Source organism: Equus caballus, chromosome 7 (genome assembly GCF_041296265.1).
Source record: "Equus caballus isolate H_3958 breed thoroughbred chromosome 7, TB-T2T, whole genome shotgun sequence".
Classification (NCBI taxonomy): domain Eukaryota; kingdom Metazoa; phylum Chordata; class Mammalia; order Perissodactyla; family Equidae; genus Equus; species Equus caballus.
Genome location: NC_091690.1, coordinates 2422016 through 2439880, shown reverse-complemented (window position 1 = coordinate 2439880; position 17865 = coordinate 2422016). Strand labels below are relative to the sequence as shown.

The 17865-nt window shown below is 65.2% G+C and overlaps 2 protein-coding genes across 9 annotated transcripts in view; one reads left to right on the top strand and one right to left on the bottom strand.

Annotated features, from left to right (window-relative positions):
* Positions 1-8654, top strand: part of NFIC (nuclear factor I C) — a 54226-nt gene extending 45572 nt beyond the window's left edge. For 6 of the 8 annotated variants that reach the window (XM_070272470.1, XM_023646394.2, XM_023646392.2 and 3 more), the window contains 2 exons: positions 1953-2038; positions 6141-8654. In XM_070272470.1, the coding sequence (XP_070128571.1) occupies positions 1953-2003 (51 nt within the window). In that variant the 3' untranslated portion in view covers positions 2004-2038; positions 6141-8654. The remainder of the gene's footprint in view (positions 1-1952; positions 2039-6140) is intronic. The other 2 variants (XM_070272471.1, XM_023646393.2) reach the window with 1 other exon arrangement.
* A 5552-nt stretch (positions 8655-14206) lies between these two features.
* Positions 14207-17139, bottom strand: LOC111774436 (small integral membrane protein 24-like). Its single transcript, XM_023646414.2, has 3 exons — positions 16992-17139; positions 16791-16902; positions 14207-15067 (listed from the first exon to the last, which is right to left on the bottom strand). Exons 1-3 carry the CDS (start codon positions 17068-17070, stop codon positions 14938-14940), a joined length of 321 nt encoding a protein of 106 aa, XP_023502182.2. The 5' UTR covers positions 17071-17139; the 3' UTR covers positions 14207-14937.
* Positions 17140-17865: the final 726 nt, after the last annotated feature.

The following is a 17865-nucleotide window of genomic DNA, read 5'->3' as shown; positions in this document are numbered from 1 at the left end:
CGGGCGGGCGTCCCCGAGGGCCCCTCCCCTCCCAGCCGGCCGTGCGCCCGGGCGAGTTCGGTGGGTCCCCACAGAGAGGCCCAGGGCCGCGTGGTCAGGTCCCTGCGGGGCCAAGGCAGCCTCGGGGGGCGGCAGGACGAGTCTGGGGTCTGCTCCCTGCTCGCCAAGGGGCCTGGCGCCCCCGTGCCCACCCTGGGCCTCAGAGCCCTCCCCTCACCCCAGCCGCTGGCGGGAGTTGGAGATCTCAAACTGGTAGCCCGAGGGCCAGCCCCAGACCCCGGGTGCCTTTTGTTCATGGAAAACGAGAATCTGTCATTGTTTTAAAATCGGAACATTTCTCATAAAAGTTCCAGAGTTCTGGATTCTGGGAAAGAAATGGCCTCTACAGGCCTGGTTCCTGCCAGTGACCCGGGCTGGGCCGCGCCTGTAGACGGGACGGTCCCTGTCTGCTCCCCGACCCCAGGAGGCCACTTGGCCTTCTAGAACTTTCCACCCTCTGGATGTGGTCCAGGTGGTAGCTTGGTGGAAGGCCCTGGCTTGGTATCCTCACCTTCTAGAACTTTCCACCGTTTTGATGTAGCTCCGGGTTACACTCGCTGGCCCCTCGTGCACCCCAGTCAGCTGGGAAGCAGCTCTCGGCTCCCCATCCTGGGGTCCACCCCGTCGGCGGGGGCTGTGCCCCCAGCCTCTCCCTGGACCCATGAGCAGGCTTGGGGGAGCCGTCCACACTCTGCTGGGCCACCGAGCCCCCCGTCCTTCCGGTGCCCAGCACCCAGGGTGTCCGCTGCCTCGAAGGCCGAGCTGCCGGGGCGGGGTCCTGGCAGAGGGTCTCAGAGCCCGCGACCTCTCGCCATCTCAGTCTGCCCCTCGCCCCCCAGTGAGACTCCCCCCAGCTGCTCCATTTGGGCCCCATCACCCCTCCCCATGTGCATCCCCCTGACCCCCCCCACCCCCCCGCCGCCCTTCTCCCCCGGCGTCCACTGCCTGCCAAGCCCAGGGGCAGCTTCCCGCTATCTGAACGCCAGACACAGTGCCGGGCGCTGGGCTGAAATCCTGTGTGACCTCAGGCAGATGTCCTTCCCTCTCTGAGCCTCAGAACTCTCAGCCGCAAAATGGGACCGTCATGGCACCCAACTCGCGGGCAGCAGGGAGCAAGTCGGGGAACTCGATGCGGAGTGGGGGGAATGTGGAGCGTGACATTGGGCGCACAGTGGAGTCAGGATGTGGTGCCGACTGTCACGTGCCTCCCTACTTTCTTATCTGTGAAATAGGACATAAGCGTGTCGGGCTGCGTTGAGGCCACGGAGGGTTCAGTGGGCTCACGCCTGGTGCCCGGTGTACAGGAGGCGCTTAATAGATGCGGCCTCAACGCGGATTTCTTCTTCTCCTCCTGCACCGGGCTCGTGGCTGCCGCTCCTGCCTGCTTCCCCCGCAGCCGCCCCCGTCACCCCCGCCCGGCCGGCCGAGAACCCTCGGGGACCCTCCCGAGGACCCCCAGCCTGTCCCAGGCCCGGCCCCCCGGCGGCCCCAGTCGTGAATTATTCACTCACGGACAAAGCGTAATCGCCGGGCTTTGGACATAAATAAGTAAACGTCGCTATAAATATCGCATCACCGAACCGGCCCTCCGCTCCCTCCGGGAGGGCAATGAATAAGTAAAGCGCCTCCATAATTCATGGGCCGGGACGCGGCTGGGCGCGGTGGACCGGGCGGGAGCGCCCTGAATAATTCACGTGGCTTCTGCATCCTGCATCTCTCGGCGGGACCCCTGGCCCGCGCCCGTGGGCTCCCCGAGTGCCGAGACTGGCCGGGGGAGGGCAGCCAGCTCGGAGGCGCCGGGCGCTGGGCACGGAGGCCCGGCTGTGTGACCCTGGGCAGCGGCCGCCCTCTCTGGGCGCCCCCGCGCGCGGCCCTCTCCGCTAATGGGCTCTCGGTCTCTCTCCTCCTCGCAGCCTACTCTACGCCCGGCACGTCCCCTGCAAACCGTTCCTTTGTGGGATTAGGACCAAGGGATCCAGCGGGCATGTATCAGGCACAGGTAGGGGCCGTGAGGCCGGCTGGCGGGGGGGGGCGGCGGGAGGGCGCGCAGGGAGAGGCCACCCCGCAGCCGCGCCCCCAGCACGGCGGCCACTGAGCGTGGCAGGAGGCCAGCCTCCCGTCCCCTCCCAGGGCCTCGAGCCCACGCCTGGGGATGCGGCAGAGCTGCGTGGGGCCGGGGTTGTCACCAGCCCGGGCCCATTGTGCAGACGGGACCACTGAGGCCCGAGGAGGCGAGGGGATTTCCCCAGGATCACCCAGCGAGGCAGCCCCAGCTTCCAGCCCCCCAGCCTTTGTCCCTTCCGTGCCGCCGGCCAGAGGGAGCACAAGGGAGGAGGGCAGGGAGTGGCAGAGGATTCTGGGATGCTAGGACAGGTGGGGAAACTGAGGCAGCCTAGGCGAACGTGTGGGCTCCCACCCTCCCCCCCCAGGCTCCAGCCTGCCAGGTGGGGAAGGGCTGGCAGAGGCGGAGTTGGCGTTACTACTGCTGAGTGGGCGCCAGGGTGGGGGAGCGAGGCAGCCTAGGACCAGACAAGGAGGCTCAGAGAGGAGGAGCGAGTTGCCTGAATCTGCACAGCAGTGGCAGGCAGAGCCTCGGTGGCTCTCAGTGGCCTCACCCTCTCTGCCCATGTGTCCCCAGCACCGGCCCTTGGGTCAAGGTCCACATCTGGATTGGCAGACAGTGCCCGCGGGTGATGGCTGGACCCCCAAGCCCCCTCACTGGCGAGGGCAGTGCCTTCCAAGGTCCAGATGTGCAGGGAAGCCAGCTGGGGGCTCCCCAGCTTCTCCCAATCACCGGAACCTCAGAGCACGGGCATTTATGGGGTCCCTTGGGGCTACGTTCTGAGTCTCCCGCCCCCGTGGAGGGTCCCCTACAGCAGAGTCCCGGGTGGGTTCAGGGAGGAAGTCCCCTGTTCTCAGCTGAGCCCAGAATCAGCCAAGCGGACCAGGCCCAAGGAACCTCCTGCCGCAGCCTGGCTCCCTGGGGACCCTCCGATGCTGGCCGGGTGGCTGCTGGTGGCTCAAGGGGGCCAAAGTGTGTGGGGAGGACCCGGCCGTCCCCTCCCTCCCTGCCCAGGCCTCAGCAGGGGGCGCTGGGGTCAAGAGACCAGGTCCTGCTTTAAACCACTCTGAACTTTGGTCTCTTCTTCTAGCCTTGGGTGCTTCCCAGGGAGTCTGTGAAGGGCCTGAAGCTTAGGGGACCAGTTTTATCCGGAAAGGGCACCAAAGGGCCAAGGTCGCCCCACACCCCCTCTCATGCCCCAAATATTAAGCATTCTGCCTTTCAGAGCTCCGGCCGAGATCCAGATGGGGGGAGGGGGGTCATTTTGCCAGGGTCACCCAGCGAGCTGGGGCAGCCCCAGGACTCCCCGCTTTGGGTTTTGGGTCTCCCACGGCCCCCCTCTCTAAATCCTGGCGTGGATGCCCCTGCCCAGCAGTACTCAGGGGACCAGGCCTCTCCCCTCCCCCACATCCGTCTCCTTCATTATCAGCCTGGGGCGAGGCGGGGTGGGGGGGGGCGGCGACCCCGAGCCGACCTCCTGGAAGGGGAGGAAAACCGAGGCAGGCACGGGCAGCACCTTTGGTTCTCTATGTTTCTCATCATCCCTCTCCACCAGCAGCCGGCCAGGGACCCAGGGAGGGTGGGACAGGGCTGGCAGTGGAGGAACTGGGGGAGGGGGCATCCGGGGCTCTGCCTGGGCGAGGAGGGGGCGGGGCATGGAGCCCCCTGGCGTAGGCTGGCCGGGCAGAGAAGCGTGAGAGTGTCCACGCAGGGGGCTCGGCACCGACCAAGGCTGGGAGTGGTGGAGAAACAGCTGGAACGGGGAAGGCCTCAACTGTGGGGCCACGGGGAGCCACGGAAGGGTTTAGGGTGGGGGGGGCACAGCCTGGTCTGGGAAGTGCAAAGAATTCTCTGGGGCTGGTGTTGGGGGGCAGGGAAGGGAGGTGGCAGATTGGCAAGAGGCTCCCAAGGGAGCCCGGCTGCGGGGAGGCGAGGCTCCCAATCTGGGTGAACGGGGAGGGCGGTTCTGGGGGAGGACGCCGCTGGCCCTGCACAGGCCCGACCATGGGTCTCGGACTGAGGGCGTCCCAGTCCTCGGGTGGGGTCAGGCACCCCAAGACCCGCAGACCCTGAACGGAGGGAAGCGGGGAGGAGGAAGCCCGGAGCCCCTGCCCCCTCCCAGAGCCCCTGCGCAAAGGGCTCAGCTCGCTCTCGCTCACTCGCTCGCTAGGAGGCCTCTGCTTCTGGCCAGTCAGCACTTCTGCCTCCGCCTCCTTTATTCCTGGTGGTTTGCCTTCCTCCGCCCCTCCTCCAGCTGCAGCCGCTTCTCTCCCTCCCCACGGGCCCTTCCATCTCCTGCCTCCCCCGTCAGTGCCCCTCCCCAGTCAATATCCCCTCCCCTGATCAATATCCCTTGATCAATCCCCTCCCCTGATCAATAGCCCCCATCAATATCCCCTCCCCATCAGTATCCCCTCCCCTGATCAATATCCCCGATCAATATCCCCTCCCCATCAGTATCCCCTCCCCTGATCAGTGTCCCCTCCCCTGATCAATGGCGGTTGGTCTCCCCCTGGTGGGTTACCTACCGTCTCCATCCCCGCCCCTCAGTCCTGAGCCGACTGTCACTGGCCCCCCGACCCCGAGTGAGGCTGCTGGGCTCTGACGCCCTCGTCCTCCCCCATGTGGTGGGGTGTCGTGTGTCCCTGTCCCCCCCACCCCGGCTGAGTATCTTGCACCCACACTTTCAGCAGATGAGTAAACGGGGGCCAGAGGGGTTAAGCCACATGCCCAGAGCCGCCCTGGGCTCCAGCCAGGCCAGGAGCTACCAGAGCCCGGACCCCACCCCCGGCACCGCGCTGCCTTGGTCTCCCCCTCAGCCAAGGGGGGTGTGTGGAGCTGAGGGTGCCCCCCGGTTCCTGGGGCTGGAGCTGGGGAGGAGGAAGGGAGGAAGGGCTGAGGGGTGGCCGGCCACCGCGGGGAGGGTCACGCCCAGAGTCTGTCTGGTTGCCAACGGAAACCAGACATGAGGTAATGGCCAAGATGAACTTGAACTTGGCTGGAGGTGGGGGGCTGGGAGCACAGTGCCAGGTCGATGGGATGGCCCAGCGGCTGGCTGCGGGGCAGCGTGGCGGGAGGGGGCGTGATCGATGTTCAGTAGGGGTGGGGGTCCGTGCTCCGCCGACCTCTGTGGGGCGGGGTCCCCAGGCCCAAGGCAGGCGGGCAACTGGATGCGTTTCCAGGGGAGGGGTCTGTACAGTGGCTTCCCTCTGGGGACCAAGGCTGGAGCTGTCCCAGGCAGGCCTGGCCTCCCACCAGAGTCTAGGTGCCCCTTCTGTGAAGTGGGAGTCATGGGCTCCTCGGGGCCAAGGGTTCAGGCCTGGGCAGGGAAAAGGCGAGGCCTGGAGCCACACCAGCCTGAGTTCCACTTTGGACACTGCCCCTCCCACGCTGGTGGACTTGGGCAAGTGACTTGACTTCTCTGAGCCCTGGTTTTCTTCACTGTGAAATGGGGGGGCGCATAGTCCCTCCTCCATGGGGCTTCTCAGGGGATCATTACGTGGGAAAATATTTTTTTTAAACAAGAAAAGGAAACCACTCTGGTCACAGCGCCTGGATGTGGTGGTGCTCCGTAATGATGCACTCGTTTCCCTCTGAGCGCTGGGGGCAGCCAGGGGCCCCGTCCCCTTCCCCATGCACACTGGGGACAGCGAGGCTCAGAGGTCGGGCTGCCAGATCCAGCAAACAAAACTATAGGACTCTCAGCTAGATGTGAATTCCAGATAAACAAAGAATTTTGAATTTTTTAAAAAGAGTATAAGTATATCCCACAAGTTTCAGGGGATATACTTAGACTAGAAGGTTTATCAGGATTCAGATTCCACTGGGCATCCCGCGTTTTATCTAGCAGCCTGCTGGGGGCAATGTCACTTGCCAGGGGACACACAGCAGGGGATGACAGGTCTGGGGTAGGGGAGACGGGTCACAGGTCACAGGGAGGTGGGGGGTCCTGGGCAGTGGGCGCAAGGTCAGTGGCCGGGCCTGACCCATCTCTTTCTCTCTCCCTTTCTCTCCCTGCGTGTCCTCATCGGCCGCCCAGTCCTGGTATCTGGGATAGGAATTCTTCGCGCGCCCTGCTCCTTGGTCCCGGGAATCCCGGGGGGCCGCCCAGCTGGCCCCCGGGCCACGTTTTTGGTGGAAAGTTAGAGTGAGCAAGAACAGACCCCGACTCCCAGCCCAGCCGAAAAGACAAAACACACAGACACTTATACACAGGAGGGAAAAAGAGAAAAAAAGGCGGAAAAAAAAAAAAAAGACCAACGGGGGGAAAAAAGAAAACTCATAAAAATAAACCCACCCAACCAAGAAGACAAGAGGTGAAGACGGCAACGCTGCAGACTCTCGGGACGCCACGGCCACCCCTCCGAGGACCAGGGGCGCCTCCCTAAGTTATTCATCTCCTCTCGCCGCCACCACCGCTGCTGCTGCTCCGGACACGGGCGCCCGCTCCCGTCTCCGCCCCGGACCAGGTGAGCGCAGCCTGGTGCCCGGGCCAGGCCCAACAGGGCAGGACACCCAGCGAGGCCACCTGTCCCCGCGCCACCACCGCCACCGCCGGGACGTCACCGGGCCCCCCGCGATGGGGTTTGCCAAGCGGGGAGGCGGGCGCCGGGGGACGGCGAGGACCCCAGCAGCGGGCAGCAGAGGCCGCCCTGGAGGCCGGGGCGGGCAGGGAAGCCACAAGAGCAGAAGAGGGTTGTGGGGAGACCCCGGGTGTCGCCACGGGCCGAGGACGCGTGGCAGGTACCTTCTTAGGAGTGTCCGTGGTCTCGGACCTCCGTCCGCCCCGGAGCGCGCGCTCGCGGGGGTCGCCTGGGGACTTGGGGTTCGGGCCCCGGGCCTGCCCTGTTTGGGAGGAGAAGTCTATGCAATTGACCCCCAGCCCCCCGCGGCAGAGGAGGCCACCCCCCCACCCCGCCCCCGCCGGCCCGCACCCCCAGGGGAGGGACCCACGTTGCACACACTGTAAGAAATGCACTTTCCGAGGAAGGGGCTGGGGGGCTGCGTGGAGAGGGGGCGCCGTCTGGGGTCTCCATGCGCCGCGCCCTGGGAGGGAGGACCCCCCACTTAGGTTCCTGCAGGTGGGAGGTGAGAGCGAGTGGTTTAAGTGCCTGATTCCCACCACCCGCCCCCCCCTTGGTCCAGCCGGGATGCGAGTGGCCGCGGGCATCTGCCACCCTCCCCTCCCCCGCAGCCCGGCCACCTCCAGTCGCTGATCCCTCATTGCTACTCCCCCCTCAGAGCTAGAGAGATGGGACCCCCGCCCTGTGGGCCCAAGGGGCAGAGCCGGGCGCCCCCCCAGCGTCCTGCCTGCGGGGGTGCGGGGTGGGGTGTGCGGGAGCCGGCGTGCACCCCGCGCCTCCCCTGCCAGTGCCTTACATCCTGGAGCCACACCCTCCCTGGTGCGTCCCAGCCCAAAGGGGGACCACGGTTTGCACTTTCGTCCCCCTTCCCCCCGAGAAATGGGGCAAAGGAGAGAAGACAGCCGGGGGCGGCCACACGAGCCCGGACGGGGTGGGGTCCTGGCTGGGGGGGGGGTCATCGGCGCCTCGGGGGGGCCCCCTGTGGCCGTGTAGGGGACCTGCTATCTGCTAAGCATTTTCCGTTGAGCCGCTCCAAAAAACACTAAGCCGGGGACACCGGGGGCCCCCACCCCGGTTCCCCAGCCCCATCCGCACTTCCACCCCTGGGGGGGTCTGGGAGGGGGTGTCCGGTGTTCTAGGGTCACCCCTCCCGGCCCATCCGTCTGAGCCCCACCTGGCCTCCTCCACGCCTGGCGCTGGGGAACACGTTCCCCCCTCCACGACCCCCACCCCCGGGCCTGGGCCAAAGCCATTGCCCTGGGCAGGGCCCCTCCTCATCTGCCCCCGGCCTGGCCCTCCTCTCCCTCTCTGGTCCCCCGGGACGGGGCCTGGCCAGCCTCCTCTCACCTCCCCAGAAACCGGACTTTCTCCCAGACCAGCCAGAGGGGCTGGACGACCCCACTCGATCTTAAAGAGAAAGACCCAAGACCCTCTCCCCCCCCACGCCCCCCCCCCGCCCTCCCCGAGGGCTTCCGGGACCTCAGGTCCGTCCGTCTGTCTGTCTCCAGCGGCCCCTCCACTGGGGGGGCCGCTGGGGACCAAAGCATGGGCCGCTCTCCGGGAGGGCAGGCCGGGAACCCTAGGGTGCGGGTCGGCTGGGGAGGACAGGGGGCGCCCGGCAGCCCCCCTCCCTCGGTGCATGGTGCTTAGTGAGGACTCGTGCCTGGCTCCTGACGTCAGCCCGCGCGGCTGACCCTGCATGGCAAATGACCCCTGGCTCCCGTCCCCTCCTCGCCCTGCCCCCCTAGCCCTCCACCACTCCCCCATCCTCTTTAAAAAAAAAAAAAGATACAAAAAAAAAAAACCTTAAAAAAATTCCGTGTTTCCTAATTTGCACGAAAATTTCTACCACATAATGTGCCTTGCCTTCCGAAAAATAAGTATTATTACCTTGAAACAATATCAGCGCACACAGGTAGCTGCATGCCCTGCTCGTGTAGTCAAAAAAAAAAAAAAAAAAGACAAAACAATGACATGAAATAAAAAGTAAAAATGGAAGAGGGATGTATTTCTATTTGTAAAAAAAGAAAAAAAAGGATTTAAAAAAAAAAATCTCACGCTACAAAAGCGAACCACAACAACAATCGCCCGTGGTCCACCCCGCCCCCACCCGCCCCCCCAGCTCCGGCTCCCGCTGCATTGGGGGTGCTCCCTGGTGCTCTGCCACCCCCGGGCTCCCGAGGGGTCATTTCTGAATGCCCTGCCCACAGCAGCGGACAGACCTCAGGGGTGTGCCCTGGCCCCGGGCCACCGGCCAGCCCCCCAGACGCCACGCATGCACGCATGACCCCAGGCGGTCCTCCCACTGTGGGGTGGCCGCCCTGCCCACAGCCAGACCCCCATCCCACCTCTCATGCAGGCTGGCGTCCCCCTGGCTCAGGGTCAAATTGCTGTCCCACCCCCAAAGACGTCCCCTCTCTCCCCCCCTTCTTGCCAAAGCACCCACTGGTCCCCCGTCCTCCCCGGAGACCGGCCATGGGTGGCTGGTCCCTTCTTCCCGCCCCCTCTTTGCCCCCACCACCCGGTTCTGCGTCTTCCAGCTGTGACTATGGAGGGTCTCTGGTCTGAAACAGAAAAACAAAAACCAAACCCGATATATATATGCAATATTTGTCTGTCTGTCCCTGTACGTCTAGGTCAGCCGTTGGGGGGCCCCGGGGATGGGGCCGGCCGGGGGACACCGCATCACAGGCCTGGGTCCGCGTGGCTGGCCCGTGCTGTTGTCTTCTCCTCGATTTTCTTTTTTCGGGCTCTCCTATCTTTATCTTTGTTTCTTTTTTTTTTCTTTCATTCTCATTTTCTTTGCCTTTAAGACTCGACCAAAGCTGAGACAGTGGCGGACGGTTAGCGGGGTGTCCGGCGGGGAGGACCAAAGGGCTGGGTTCCCCAACCTCAGGCCGCCCCCCCTGGCCACTTCCGGCCCCCACCTGGGCCCCTCGAGCATCTCCCGTGGGGGACGCACCAGGCAGCCGGTCCCCGTTCATTCGCCCCCGAAGTCAGAGTTGAGAACCGTCCCCAGAGCAGGTGGGGCCTTGCACACAGGCCCCCGCTTTCACCCGCCATCACGTGTTATCCAATGTTTTCTTCCAAAAAGATTCATCAGGGAGCCCCAGGGGACCGAGGAACAGCGCAGACCTCGGCCTCACGGCCTAGGGCCACGCGGGTCAGTTTCCAAGTGGCCGATTGCTGGTTTTTCTCCCCGTCCCGCCCCCGGGAAGTGGGGAGCAGCCGGTGGCAGAGGGGTTCCTCCAGGGCCCCCTCCCCGAGGGCTCTGCGGGGACCATCTTGTCCGTCACGGCCCGCCCCCCATCGCAGGTCCTTCCCAGGAAGTGTGTTCTTGTGGGGTTGGTTGTTTTTTCCCAGGGTCCCCCGCAGGGCGGAATTCCCAGGCCCCTCGCAGCAGGCAAAATAAGGCGGAGACCCCATAACCCCGACCCAGCTCCGCAGTTTGGGCTGGGGACCCAGAGTGGGGCTGGGGGACACGGCGTTGGCTGGTTGGCTTGTTCGTTGCACGTGTATGAAACTGACATCTCCTCCAACCCCATCCCCTGCCAAGCTGGCGTCACCCACCCGCCCATCGTCCGTCCCCACCCTCGCCAAGCCCCCCAGCCTGACCCCAGCCCACGCTGGGGAATAACAGAGAGGCCCCCACGTATATGCAGGTAGCCCCTGGCCCTCTCGGATGAGCGCCCGGGACCAGGGCGGACAGGGAGTGTGGAGGGCAAGGTGGCCCGGCCCCATCTGACGGCCGGGGGCCCCCTGGCCCAGCCCCGAGCTAGACAATCAGACCCGAAAGGAACCCCAAGGGAGACTCGGGGGGCTGGCACGGCTCCCCAGGCGGCGGACAGCTGCAGCGTCAGCATCCTCTCCCTGCTCCAGAACCTTCTCTCTGTCCCCAGAGGCAGCCGCGGTCCAGGCCTTCCAGAAGAGACAGCACCCAGGACCCCCCCACCCTCCTGCCCGCCCCCCGGCTTCTCCGACGGTACTTGGACCTGCAGTGTAGGGCTATACTATACAGATATATATATAATTTTGGAATTATTTCTTGTGATATAGGTGATCCCGTGGCTACTTTTTCTTTGGGTCTGGATTCTCTTTCAGACTGATTTTGACTCTTCTCTTTGGAGGGTGTCGAGAGAGAAGCCATCCTCCCATCCTCCCATCCTCCCTTCCTTCCCCGTTTCTGCCCCCTGGACGGCCGCAGCCTCCCCCCCCAAGCCGGCCCGAGGCATCTCAGAGGTGCGGGGTCCGAGCTGGCCCCCTCCCCGGGCGAGGCGGGGAGACAGACCCAAAGCCACCCCAGCAGGACTTGTTGCCAGAGATACCAAAACAGACTTCCCGAGCAGTGCCTCACACGTCTGCTGGCGTCGCTTTGGGGTCCCCCTCCCTGCCCCCCGGGACCCCAGCCTCAGGAAAGACCAGACGGGATCCAGCAGGAGTGGGCTCCGGGAGAGGAAGGAAGGGCCCCCCCCCCGAGCTGCCACCCTCCCCACGGCCCCCCGTCCACACCTCCGGGCTAGGAGGGGACCCACCGGACAGGGGTCGGGAGCTGCCCGGCCCCCTCCACTTGGGGACCCCCAAAGCCCACTCTCAAAATGCACCAACACCCCATCTTCCCTTCTTGGGTCCCAGCCAGGCCCCCCGAAACCAAAGCCCCTTCAAGTCTGGGGGTCCTGGCCCTGCCCCCAGCCTCCTTCCTTCCTACCCCCAGGACCCCACGTGGGGGACGGACGAACAGAGCATCCGAGGGACAGAACGCCCAGCCTGGGGGCCCCGGGGAGAGGCAGAGAGACCCACCCTCTGAATTCAGTCTTTCTTTCTTTTTTCTTTTTTTTCTTTTCTTTTCTTTTCTTTTTTTTCTTTCTTTCTTGTTTTTTGGCGGTGTTGCCGTTCATTTTCTTTTCCCTCCGAGATATTTTTTGAGGTCCCCCCCCCATTTTGTATTTTACTGATATTACCAGGATAGTTTACCGTTTCTCGCTTTCCGCTTGCAGCACACACACCGGATCTCACACACACACACACACACACACACACACGCACACACACACACACACACAGACACACACACACACACACATGCGCACACGCGCTCATGAACCCGTCAGGAGAAGGTGTGGCCTGGGGCTCTGCCCTCCCCCTCCCCCGCCTCCCCGATGACCTGGGGACCGGATGGGGGACGACGGGGACCCCTGGGCAGACCCGGGCCGGCCTCTCCCCCGCCCGCCCCGCCCGGCCCCGCGCATCTACTCCGATCAATCGTAACCTTGTAGCCTACGCAGTCATTTCGGTTCTCGCGGACGCGCCTCCCCAGTACCATTTACAGAAGGTGACTCTGGCTGTTATTATTTTGTTTTGTTTGTTTCCCTATGCAAAAAAAAAAAAAAAGAAAAAGAAAATGGAAAAAAAAAGGGGGGGTTCATAAAAGATTCAATAAAAGGCAAAAAAAAAAAGAAAAAATGTATAAAAATTAAACAAGCTATGCTTCGACTCTTTCTGGCTGTCTCGGGTGGTCCTTTCTGTGCTCAGCTGGGCTGTTCTGTGTCCCGGCCAAAGGGACGCGGGGAGTAGGCTGAACGGGCAGGTGGACAAACAGCCGGGGCCTGGTTTGGGGTCCCCTCAGGTGGCAGTGCCCTTGGTGGCTCCTGGCCCCCCCAGGATGGGCCGCTGTGCACCCCCGAGCCTTTGCTCCTGCTGTTGCCTCTGCTCATCGCCATGTCCCGCATCTGTGCGGACACTTGAGGTCCCACAGCGGCATTCTCTTCCTCCAGGAAGCCCCCCCACCTTCCTGACCGGTCTCCGAACCCCCCCGGGGTCTTCGATCCACAAATTCCACGGGCATCTAGGGAGCGCCCGCTCTGTGCCAGACACAGCAGATTCTGCCTCCTCCCCGGCTCCAAGGATGGAGCCTGGCACACGGTCGGTGCTCCGTAAATGCACACGACGTGCCTTCCCGGTCTTTTTCCACCTGGCAAACTCCCATCCACTCGGCAAAGGTTTCCTGAGCATCTGCTGGGTGCTGAGTACTGGCGACACAGCAGGATGCGTGTCCCCCACAGCGGCCTGCCTTCCTGGCACGGACAGTGCCGAGTTGGGAGGACAGACGGAAACAATAAAAACAAGTCAAGTTTGTGTCAGAGGAAGTAAGTGCCAGAGAGACGAGGAAAGCAAAGTCCGGGCCTCAGTCGAGGGGGTAACGTTTAAACAGAGGGAGGGAGACAGCCACCTGAAGATCTGGGCAGAGAGCATTCCAGGCCGAGGGCACAGCCCATACAAAGGCCCTGGGGCAGGGCTGGGCCTGGCCTGTTGGAGGAGCAGCGGGGAGGCCCCTGTGGCTGGAGCAGAGGGAGTGAGGAGGGAGAGCAGGGAGGGGACGGGGCAGGTCGTGCAGGGCCTGGGGGGCTGCGGGGAGGACATTGGCTTTCCCCCCCCCGAGGGTGTGAGGGGCAGTTCCTTCCCTTTCTTGGGGGTTTAGTATCTGAATCCTTGCCCCCCCACTCCAAGAGACCCCCGGGACACCCTGAGATGGGGAAGCAAAGCTCTCTTCGCTGCCCAGGCCCCTTCCATCCCCCAGCAGGCCCCCCGCCCCCCGGCAGGGACTATGACGTCCCTTTTGACTGATGGGGAAACTGAGGCACAAAGAGACAAACCAAGACCCACGGAGGAGCCAGGCGCCGTGCGCCCACGCTGACACGTGACGGGCATGGAAGCCCCACTCGTGGGGGCGGGGGCGGGGGTCCGAGGCCCCCCATCCACGGCTTCCCTTCCCCGCCCCGCCCCCAACGTGGGGTGGGGGGTGGGGGGGTGGTGTGTGGCCTCTGCTCTCAGCAGCGAGGTTCTGCCGCCCCCTTGTGGGCGGACTGAGGACCTGACCCCAGAAACCAGGTCCCCGGCGGAGGGGACAGCGGGCGGCCCCCACGCGCCTGCGCCCCCATCCCCGCGGTCCAGCCCCCCGCAGCGGGAGAGGCGGGCACTGGCAGGAACTTCTTTGACGGGGTGGGGGGCTCCGTATGGGGGGGTGTCATCTGAGGGTGGGAGGCTCCGATGGGGTGGGGGGCTCTGTCCGGAGGGTGGTCATCTGGGGGTGGGGGGCTCAGGTGGGCTGGGGGGTCCACGTGGCCTTTGATCTCCCGAAAGCCTCAGCGTTTCCCAGCCTCTGGCCCCGGGGAAGCAGTGGGGGCCTGTCCCAGCGCGGCAGGCTGTCTGCCATCCGAGTGCCAAATAAGGGGGGACAGGCTTGTGACAACCCCAAAACGCCCCCCTCATCTCTGCAGCCTCCCCCTGGCGGGGAAATCCCGCCCCTGCTGAAACGGAGGGGTCCAAACCAGACCTCCCCTCCCCCTGCCTCCCTCCCCCCTCAGCACCGCCCCCCACCCGGCACCCCCAGACCTGGCACGGAGGAGCCCGGGGGCAGAAGACTTCCAGGCTCCCGGAGCCGCGGTCTGGAAACCCACCCTCTGACCCTCGGGACCCCCCAAGTCTGAGGGGGGAGCCTCATTCGCTCTTCCCCCCATTGCCACCATTTCAGCACCCCCAAAGCTGACATTTATTTGATACCTTTTGAGTTCTGGGTTCTGCCCTCAGGAGTTTTCTAGACATTATTCCGTTTAATCCTCGTGACAATTTATGCAAGACCTAGTTATCATCCTCCCCTTTTACAGGACAGGACACAGGCACAGAGAGGTTAAGTTACTTGCCAGGGGTCACACAGCAAGGAAGCTGGGACTCCAATTCCTTTACCGTGGAGCGCCCACCGGGAGTGCAGGACTGGAAGAGGGGGTGACAAGGCTGTGCACCCACAGCCCAGCCCCTGGGACTCGCAGCTTCCAGGACGGTCCCCTGAAACTCAGCGCATGGTGGGAGGGGCCCTCCTCGCCCAGGCAGCCAGCTCCACGTTCACGTTCAGGGTGGGAGAAGAAATCAGGCAGCGGGTAAAGAAAGATGTCTGCGATGCAGAGGGGGGACAGAGATGAGACCCTGGGGGCCGCGGGCTGTGGGGAGCTCCTTGTCCGGGCTCGAGAAGAAAGACCAGGTGGAGGCCCAAGGAGGGTGTAACAGCCAGGTAACCCGCAAAGAGACTTCCAGGAGGGACTGCGGGGGGGCGGGGGGGGGCCAGGTCCTGAGCCGCCTTCATCCAGGGACACTTTACCCCGAACCCCAGATGGAGTCATTCTCCCGGCCCCAGGACCAGGGTGCGGAGGAGACACTGCGGCATCCCTGGGGGGCTGCCTGGAGGAGGCGGGTGGGAAGCCTTCAGGTGGAGGAGCTCGCCGCCCTCTCCTGGCTCCCAGGCTCCTCCAGCTCCTCCAGCTCCAGCCCCCAGGCGTCCTCTCCCTCCTCCTCCTCCTTCTTTCTCACAGTCTCCTCTTCTTTCTCTCTGTCGCTGTGGAGACAGGCAGGGCCCAGAGACGCCAGCTCAGGGAGGCCTCCCGGGGCCCCAGGCCGCCCACCGTTCTCCCAGGGCCTCTGAGTCCTGCCCGCCGCTGCTCCCACTGTGTAGACGGGAACGCCGAGGCCCAGACAGCCGAGGGCGCTCGCCCAGTGTGAACAGGCAGCGGGGCCGGCGCCCACGCTGCAGCCGCATCAGCCAGAACCGCGCTCTCAGTGTCTGGCCTCGCTGGCTCCCTGGGTCGCAAAACTGTGGGTGATCGGGCGGCCACAGACGGGGGGTGGGTGATGGGGGGTGGGCGGGTTAAGGAGTGGATGGGTGGACGGATGGACAGATGGACGTGTGGATGAACGGTGGGAAGGTGGGTGGATGGATGATGGGTGGGTGAAGAGAGAGAGGGATGGACAGACAGAGGGATGGATGATGGACAGACAGAGGGATGGACTATGGATGGACAGAGGGATGGATGATGGACAGACAGAGGGATGGATGATGGACAGACAGAGGGATGGACTATGGATGGACAGAGGGATGGATGATGGACAGACAGAAGGATGGACACAGGGTGGACAGAGGGATGGACGATGGAGGGAGGGAGGGAAGGAGGGACACAGAGGCAGGGATGGCGGACGGCTGGGGGGAGGGAGGGGCAGACGAGCGGATGGGTAAATGGATGGAGGGCCCAGTGGACGGGATTAGCTGGAGGGTTAATTGGGGGGGGGGACAGACTCCACAGCTCCCGTGGGAGACACGTCTCAGGACGGGGGTCTCTGCGAGGAAGCCGCCCTCGTTTTGCAGATGAGTCGTCAGGAGGGAAGCCAGCGAGGATGGGAGACCCCAGCATGCTGATGAAGGGAGAGGTGCTCCCTGGAGCCCAGAGGGGCGGGGCCCTGAGGGGAGGGGAGGGGGCGGGGCTCCGAGGGGAGGGGATGGGGCGGGGCCCCGAGGGGAGGGGAGGGGGCGGGGCCCCTAGGGGAGGGGATGGGGGCGGGGCCCCTAGGGGAGGGGAGGGGGCGGGGCTCCGAGGGGAGGGGATGGGGGCGGGGCTCCGAGGGGAGGGGATGGGGCAGGGCTCCGAGGGGAGGGGATGGGGGCGGGGCTCCGAGGGGAGGGGAGGGGGCGGGGCTCCGAGGGGAGGGGATGGGGGCGGGGCTCCGAGGGGAGGGGATGGGGCGGGGCTCCGAGGGGAGGGGATGGGGGCGGGGCTCCGAGGGGAGAGGATGGGGCGCGGCTCCGAGGGGAGGGGATGGGGGCGGGGCCCTGAGGGGAGGGGATGGGGCGGAGCCCCAAGGGGAGAGGATAGAGGAGGGGAGAGGATGGGGGCGGGGCTCTGAGGTGAGAAGATGGGGGAGGGGCTCCAGTGGAGAGGATGGGGGAGGGGCTCCGAGGGGGGGAGGGGGCGGGGCTCCGAGGGGAGGGGATGGGGGCGGGGCTCCGAGGGGAGGGGGGATGGGGCGGGGCTCCGAGGGGGGAGGGGCGGGGCTCCGAGGGGAGGGGGATGGGGCGGGGCTCCGAGGGGGGAGGGGGCGGGGCTCTGAGGGGAGGGGGAGGGGCGGGGCTCCGAGGGGAGGGGAGGGGCGGGGCTCCAGGGGAGAGGATGGGGGAGGGGCTCCGAGGGGAGGGGAGGGGGCGGGGCTCCAGGGGAGAGGATGGGGGAGGGGCCCCGAGGGGGGCGGTGGCTGGTTGGACGAGGGGCTCAGACAGGGCGGGGGCCCACCTGTCGCTGGACCCGCTGCAGCAGATGGCGTGGCCCAGGGCGAGGACGAAGAGGAGGAAGAGGAAGGCCAGCGCGGACCCCAGCCCCACCAGCCACGGCTTCCTCTGGGCCACTGCGGGGGAGGGGGGGCGGGGGCGTCAGCGGCCCGGCGCTGGGGGGCCGCTTCCCGCCCCCCTTGCGCCCCCCACCCCGAGGCCTTACAGGGCTGCGCCTGGCCAGGCCGCGGGCCCAGAGCTGCCAGGAGGCAGAGTCGGCCGGGGGTCGCCCAGGATCTGCCCATCTGGTCCGTCCGTCCTCGCCCCCGTCCAGCAGGTTCTGGGGCGCAGCCCCTGCGGAGGAGGAAGTGGCCTGCCCCGGGCACCCCAGGGCGGGGTGTGGCCGGTGCCGCAGGAAGTGGGCGTGGGGCCGCCCCCCTCCCTGGGTTCCCCAGCGTCCCAGCAGCCTGTCTCCCTGAGGTCCACCCTGACCCCTCGCTCGGGGAGGCTCGGGGAAGGTGGGGACTCATGTCCTGAGCGCCAACTCTGTGCCAGGCCTTGCAGTGGCCCTTAAGCCCGCGTGCCTCCTTCAAGCCTCAAACTCTGGTCCTCACGTTGCAGAAGAGGAGCCAACTGGAGGCTCAGAGAGGTCAGGCCACCTCCCGGGGCTGCACAGCATTGCAGAGGAACACAGTTCTCCCAGCTAGGAACCACGGACAGGAAGGACCGCCCCCCCCCCCCAGCCCCACCCCAACCATCTCCCACCATCCTTAGGACGTGAGTCTCCAAATGCACCTTTGCCAGAGCCTGCCAACACCCCAATCCTTTGGGCAGCCAGGGCTTCCGTGCCAGCTCGGCCAACAACAGCCGGGGAGACCTGGCCAGTGGCTCCCCTTTTTCTAAGCCTCAGTGTTTTCAGCTTTTATGGGACGAATTGGGTACGGACAGAGACCGAGGGCGGATAAAGATGCCAGGCGCTCCGTGGGGACATGGATTAGGGCGATTCCTACGTTTCGTTTATTTATGGTTCTGCCGCCCCCTGGTGGGCGATCCTGGAAGGGTTGGCTCCCCGGCATCTGGGCTGGACCCCAAGCCCAGCT